This window comes from Entelurus aequoreus, linkage group LG09 (assembly GCF_033978785.1).
Source record: "Entelurus aequoreus isolate RoL-2023_Sb linkage group LG09, RoL_Eaeq_v1.1, whole genome shotgun sequence".
NCBI lineage: Eukaryota > Metazoa > Chordata > Actinopteri > Syngnathiformes > Syngnathidae > Entelurus > Entelurus aequoreus.
This window is the reverse complement of record NC_084739.1, coordinates 987128-994627: the sequence shown is the minus strand read 5'-3', so window position 1 is coordinate 994627 and position 7500 is coordinate 987128. Positions and strand designations below refer to the sequence as shown.

The window sequence follows — 7500 nt, the reverse complement described above, 5'->3', positions numbered from 1 at the left end:
AAACTGCCTCACCTCTTTTTTCGTCTTGGGGGGTGGACAGGCTGCGATTGCCGCCGTCTTGTCTACCTGCGGCCGCACCTGCCCCGCTCCCAAGTGGTACCCCAAATACTGTACCTCCCTCCGGCCAACTGCACACTTTGCCGGGTTGGCGGTGAGCCCCGCCCGCCTCAGGGACTCGAGCACTGCCCCCACCCGCCGCATGTGCTCCTCCCAGCCGCTACTCTGGATGATGACGTCATCCAGGTAGGCAGCCGCATATGCCGTGTGAGGGCGCAGCACCCGGTCCATGAGGCGCTGGAACGTGGCGGGCTCACCGAACAAGCCAAACGGAAGTGTCACAAATTGATATAAACTAAATGAGGCAATTCCTGAAAATAATTGGGCGAGCGGTCCACCCCGGGTCCCGACTCTGGACAGCCAGCACTTTACCCCCCCCCCCCCCCCCCCCCTACAAGGGAGAGGGGGGCAGAGGAGAAAATAAAATAAACGGCAGATCAACTGGTGTAAAAAGGGGGGTCTATTTAAAGGCTAGAGTATACAAATGAGTTTTAAGATGGGACTTAAATGCTTCTACTGAGGTAGCATCTCCACTGTGGTTGTTTTTAAAGGGCTTTATAAACAAAGTTGGTATGATATGGCGTGGCGAAGTTGGTAGAGTGGCTGTGCCAGCAATCGGAGTGTTGCTGGTTACTGGGGTTCAATTCCCACCTTCTACCTTCCTAGTCATGTCCGTTGTGTCCTTGGGCAAGACACTTCACCCTTTGCCTCTGATGGCTGCTGGTTAGCGCCTTGCATGGCAGCTCCCGCCATCAGGGTGTGAATGTGTGTGTGAATGGGTAAATGTGGAAATACTGTCAAAGCGCTTTGAGTACCTTGAAGGTAGAAAAGCGCTATACAAGTACAACCCATTTATCATTTATCATTTATGGTATGGTATGGTATGGTATGGTATGGTATGGTATGGTATGGTATGGTATTCATAAGTCTCTGTGGATTGATGGAAGGAGTTATAAATCCGAAGGAAAAAACTGCTGGTGCCCTAATACCGCTCCAGAGGGTTAGTGGTATGCTATTGCTGTGGAAAAGCTCTCCGGTTGTTGTTGTTAATCATTTTGGAGTGCAAAGATGCAGCCTGAAGAGGTTTGTGTACGTTTTTTTTTTTTGCCTTTGATATACCTGCTTTTTTTCCCCATCTCACTCGTTTTTTTTCGGGAGTCTGAATGAGGCCACACTCTCCATTTCCTTTCTTGAATAAATCTGTTTTCCTCCCATCGATGCACTTCAAACTGTTCCATTCTTGTATGGTGTTCGGGGTCTGTGGGACCCATTTTCATTTTTTATTAAAATAAAAATGATACAATTAATGAGTTGTTCAAACTGAGACTCACTGATTTTGGCTCATTTTCTGTGAAGAACATATATCAGAATGCATATTTAATGACCACACATCATACACTAATTTTTATGACATATAAGATGTCCGGGTCCACTGGACCCGGGGCTAATAGAAGTGTGGAAATTGATGTCCTGTGTACCACACACACACACACACACACACACACACACACACACACACACACACACACACACACACACACACACACACATGCACACACACAGCAGGCCTAGACAGGAGGAGGACAGAGTGTAGGTACACAGACCATCAGAGGGTCAAATGTGCGAGAAAATGAGAGCAGACAGTGTTGTTACTCAGCCAGCGTTTGTGGGTCTGATGGACCCGTCGCATTTTGTGGCTTTTAATGCCTTACAATGAAACCCTTTGATGTTAAAATACTGAACAGATGTTTATTGGGATAAGGTAAACATCTGTATGTTTGATTGTGAGGCATTAAAAGCCACAAAATGCAACGGGTCCATCAAATTTGGCTTACCCCGTTAATGCTGCATTTGTACTTACGCCACAGTCTCCACTTTGCTGCAGCTTTTTTTTACTACTGTACAGTCACGGTCAAAAGTTTGCGTACACTTGTAAAGAACATCATGTCATGGCTGTCTTGAGTTTCCAATCATTTCTACAACCCTTATTTTTTTGTGATAGAGTGATTGGAGCACATTTTTGTGGGTCACAAAAAAACATTCATGAAGATTGGTTCTTTTATGAATTTATTATGGGTCTACTGAAAATATGAGCAAATGTGCTGGGTCAAAAGTATACATACAGCAATGTTAATATTTGCTTACATGTCCCTTTGCTAGTTTACCTACAATAAGGCGCTTTTGGTAGCCATCCACAAGCTACTGCTTGAATTTTTGACCACTCCTCTTGACAAAATTGGTGCATTTCAGCTAAATGTGTTGGTTTTCTGACATGGACTTGTTTCTTCAGCATTGTCCACACGTTTAAGTCAGGATTTTGGGAAGGCCATTCTAAAACCTTCATTCTAGCCTGATTTAGCCATTCCTTTACCATTTTTGACGTGTGTTTGGAACACCCAACGAGGCCCAAGACCCAACCTCCGGGCTGATGATTTTAGCTTTGTCCTGAAGAATTTGGAGGTAATCCTCCTTTTTCATTGTCCCATTTACTCTCTGTAAAGCACCAGTTCCATTGGCAGCAAAACAGGTCCAGAGCATAATACTACCACCACCATGCTTGACGGTAGGGGTGGTGTTCCTGGGATTAAAGACCTCAGCTTTTCTCCTCCAAACATATTGCTGGGTATTGTGGCCAAACAGCTCAATTTTTGTTTCATCTGACCACAGAACTTTCTTCCAGAAGGTCTTATCTTTGTCCATGTGATGTCCGATGAAACAAAAAATTAAGAGTTGTACAAATTATTGGAAACTCAAGACAGCCGTGACTTTGCGTTCTCTACAAGTGTATGTACACTTTTGATCGCGACTGTACACGACGCAATAGCACTTAACAGTACTTTTGACGGTGTCTCTTCTTGTTTTGTTTTTCAGGATATGAACGACTTCTCTCCAGTGTTTAGCCAGGTCCTGTACAAAGGCATGGTGGCACCCAACGCAGAGAAAGGGACAGTCATCGCTACTGTATTTGCCGAGGACCAGGACCCACCTGTGAGTAGCTAAATCTTATTCCACGTCTCCTTTGAGACACTTGTGATTTAGGGCTATATAAATAAACATTGATTGATTGATTGATTTCAAAACAACATCCTTTAATCAGCATAAACATCATTATACATTGTGGTGGTCTACAACCGTGCAGTTTACTTAAACCATGGAGAGGATGCTTTTAGAGAGGCTTTTTATTTTCCGTAAATTGAAAACTCCGGGTTCACAGTGTGGGGCATATTTGTAACAGTGTTAAAATTGTTTGTACAGCTACCCTCAGTGTGACCTGTATGGCTGTTGACCAAGTATGAATGAATTCACTTGTGTGTGTGAAAAGCCGTAGATATTATATTATTGGGCCGGCACGCAAAGGCAGTGACTTTAAGGTTTATTGGCGCTCTGTACTTCTCCCTACGTCCGTGTACCACTCCGTACAGCGGCGTTTTAAAAAGTCGTACATTTTACTTTTTGAAACCGATACCGATAATTTCCGATATTACATTTTAAAGCATTTATCGGCCGATATTATCTCTAGTCATGATTGTAGATCTTTTGGAGACAGGCACCCTGTGATGGTAGGAGACTCAGGTGTTATCGGAGCAATTGTGGTAGCCAACGTTCCCTCTAAGGTGAGCGCCTGTGCAATTGCGCACTGCTCAAGCGTCCTCTGCGCACGGCAAATCTATGCCACGCACAAAATCTAATAAAATTAAAGCTGCAAGCAGCGATGGACGGGACCGACTTTGAGGGCTCATAAAATCCAAACCGGAACTTTAATTAAAACTCTTTCATCAACTTTTAATCAGAAGGGTTCAATCTCTCTCCTGTGCTAATTTGAAGCCGACACGACAAACGCGCTCAGAGGAGATAATGTTTGAAAAAAGGTGACTGTTTTTACTCAACTTTTGTTTTGAAGGGGGAATTGCAAACTTCCTGTTGATTTTTTGCTGGGGGTTGTCGGTTTATGGAATCTAGGTCTAAGTGAGACCTACATAGAGGTTTTTGTTTCATGTCTCTACAACATTCCTACTGGGAGTTAGAGGGAGTTTTGTCTGTGTTTTCTTCCTAGGGGGCGCTAGAGCGCAATTTTGAGTTTTGGGGTGTGGTTTTTTGATTAGATCACAGTTTGTTTTCGCCAGTCCTGATGTGTGTGTCCAATTTGGTGAGTTTTGAAGCATGTTAAGGGGGTCAAATTACAGCTCAAAGAGGCGGCGGTATAATAATAAAACGCTAGAAATAAAATAGGGTCTTCTGTCCCAAAGGGACTCGGTCCCTAAAAATAAGTGCATACAAATTTTCGACACACGGACACGACAGAGAAAACAGTTTTCGTCATCATTGTTCAAATATTGTAACGTCTGTCGAGACGCTTTGAGGACATGAATTCCATCCATCACTTTACTGAGCAAAACTCTTTATTGTCGGCCATAAACACATCACCAAAACATTAGTAAAAATATATCTAGCAAAAGTGGTCATTTTCTGCAGTACAAACCAGACCAAAAGCAACTTTGTTGTATCAACAGCAGCCGCTCGCTCTTTCTCACTTGCGCCAACACATGCACATATGGCACTTAGCCACTGATGCGTTTACAGCCACACAAAAAGTCGGACAACTCCAACACCACACATAAAGTGTCATTCCAGGTCGTTACACTATGATTTACCAATCAAGTGTGTGCTTATTCTAGTGTCATTTATTAGGAATCTTAATTTATAAATATTAATCATGAAATGCTGTTAGTACAGTGGTTCTTAACCTTGTTGGAGGTACCGAACCCCACCAGTTTCATATGCGCATTCACCGAACCCTTCTTTAGTGAAAAAAAAAATGTTTTTTTTTTCCAAATTCAAGACAAAGTTATATGTTTTTGGTCACACTTTAGTATGGGGAACATATTCTAAGTAACAAAGACTTAATTTAGAGTTATTTGGTTAGGGTTTGGGTTAGAGGGTTAGGGCCAGGGTTAGAGGGTTAGGGTTATAATAAGGCCATGCCGAATAAGGCATTAAAAAGTACTTAATAATGACTAGTTAAGAGCCAATATGTTACTAATATGCATGTTAATAAGCAACTAATTAATGGTGAATATGTTCCCCATACTAAAGTGTTACCATGTTTTTTTACTGGTGCATAAAATGAACCGTGCATGAACATCACCTTGTTCAAAGAACAAAACCAACACAGTGCATAAACTCACTACAAATTACACACCTGCAAATCAGTCTGACTTCTGCTGTTGTCGTATCCGTAATACGCCGATAGGGAGAAGTTTTTATTTACACGATGAGTCGGGTGTGTCTTGACCTCCTTCGAACCCCTGAGCCCGACTCACCGAACCCCTAGGGTTCGATCGAACCCAGGTTAAGAACCACTGTGTTAGTATATTAAATAAATACTAATAAAAATATATTTTTTTACAAACAGGAAGTTGCAGGAATGTACACATGATCCCCTGCTTACATCTCATTGTGCAACATGTGAATGCTTTAATGGGAACTAAATGCAATGTCTGAAAGGGGTACAAATTATTTCCAAAGCAGGACCTCCACCCAGACAAACAATACAAGTACACAGTTCATGAAAAACAATAGTTTTAGGGACCGAATGTCCCATTGGGACAGAGGACCCTATTGTAATTGTAAGGTTTTATTATAATGAGTCCGCCGCCTTTTTGAGCTATAATTTGACCCCCTTAACATGCTTCAAAACTCACCATATTTGACACACATATCAGGAATGGCAAAAATTGCGATCTAATCAAAAAACCTAGCCCCAAAAGTCAAAATTGCGCTCTAGCGCCCCCTAGGAAGAAAACACAGACAAAACTGCCTGTAACTCCCACTAGGAATGTCGGAGAGACATGAAACAAAAACCTCTATGTAGGTCTCACTTGGACCTAGATTTCATACACTGACATCCTTCAGCAAAAATCAACAGGAAGTTTGCAATTCCCCCTTCAAAAAAAAAGTTTTGTAAAACAGTCACTTTTGCCTCTTTGAGCTATAATTTGACCCCCTTAACATGCTTCAAAACTCACCAAACTGGACACACACATCAGGACTGGCAAAAATTGCGATCTAATAAAAACCCAACCCCAAAACTCATAATTGCGCTCTAGCGCCCCCTAGGAAGAAAACACAGACAAAACTGCTCCTAGGAAGAAAACACAGACAAAACTGCCTGTAACTTCCAGTAGGAATGTCGTAGAGACATGAAACAAAAACCTCTATGTATGTCTCACTTAGACCTACATTTCATACATTGACAACCCCCAGCAAGAATCAACAGGAAGTTTGCAATTCCCCCTTCAAAACAAAAGTTTTGTAAAAACCGCTCACCTTTTTTCAAACATTATCTCCCCTGAGCGCGTTTGTCGTGTCGGCTTCAAACCAGCACAGGAGAGAGATTGAACCCTTCTGATTAAAAGTTGACGAAAGAGGTTTAATTACTTCTCCGGTTTGGATTTTATGTGCCTGCAAAGTCGGACCCGTCCATCGCTGCTTGCAGCTTTAAGTTGTTATTGTCATTGTAAGTGGGCCTAAACACTTATATTAGAAATGGAAATGACTGCTGTCATTTAATTACAATAATAAGAGAATGTTGTCTGTCTATCTGTGTTGGCCCTGCGGTGAGGTGGGGACTTGTCCAGGGTGTACACCGCCTTCCGCCCTAGCAAAAATTGCGATCTAATATAAAACTCAACCCCAAAACTCATAATTGCGCTCTAGCGCCCCCTAGGAAGAAAACACAGACAAAACTGCTCCTAGGAAGAAAACACAGACATAACTGCCTGTAACTTCCAGTAGGAATGTCGTAGAGACATGAAACAAAGACCTCTATGTATGTCTCACTTAGACCTACATTTCATACATTGACAACCCCCAGCAAGAATCAACAGGAAGTTTGCAATTCCCCCTTCAAAACAAAAGTTTTGTAAAAACCGGTCACCTTTTTTCAAACAATATCTCCTCTGAGCGCGTTTGTCGTGTCGGCTTCAAACTAGCACAGGAGAGAGATTGAACCCTTCTGATTAAAAGTTGACGAAAGAGTTTTAATTACTTCTCCGGTTTGGATTTTATGTGCCTGCAAAGTCGGACCCGTCCCTCGCTGCTTGCAGCTTTGAGTTGTTATTGTCATTGTAAGTGGGCCTAAACACTTATGTTAGAAATGGAAATGACTGCTGTCATTTGATTACAATAATAAGAGAATGTTGTCTGTCTATCTGTGTTGGCCCTGCGGTGAGGTGGGGACTTGTCCAGGGTGTACCCCGCCTTCCGCCCTGGCAAAAATTGCGATCTAATAAAAAAACCCAACCCCAAAAATCATAATTGCGCTCTGGCGCCCCTAGGAAGAAAACACTGACAAAACTGCCTGTAACTTCCAGTAGGAATGTCGTAGAGACATGAAACAAAAACTTATATGCATGTCTCACTTAGACCTACATTTCATACATT

The 7500-nt window shown here is 42.4% G+C and overlaps 2 protein-coding genes across 2 annotated transcripts in view; one reads left to right on the top strand and one right to left on the bottom strand.

Moving 5' to 3' along the window:
- LOC133657825 (protocadherin-15-like) overlaps nucleotides 1-3057 on the top strand; it is a 176061-nt gene extending 173004 nt beyond the window's left edge. Inside the window, exon 21 of the mRNA XM_062059606.1 lies at nucleotides 2929-3057. Within this exon, the coding sequence (XP_061915590.1) occupies nucleotides 2929-3057 (129 nt within the window). The remainder of the gene's footprint in view (nucleotides 1-2928) is intronic.
- Nucleotides 3058-6744: 3687 nt separating this feature from the next.
- The window catches only part of LOC133657824 (protocadherin-15-like), a 69805-nt gene continuing 69049 nt past the window's right edge, over nucleotides 6745-7500 (bottom strand). The window contains exon 5 of the mRNA XM_062059605.1: nucleotides 6745-6780. Coding sequence (XP_061915589.1) covers nucleotides 6745-6780 — 36 coding nt within the window. The remainder of the gene's footprint in view (nucleotides 6781-7500) is intronic.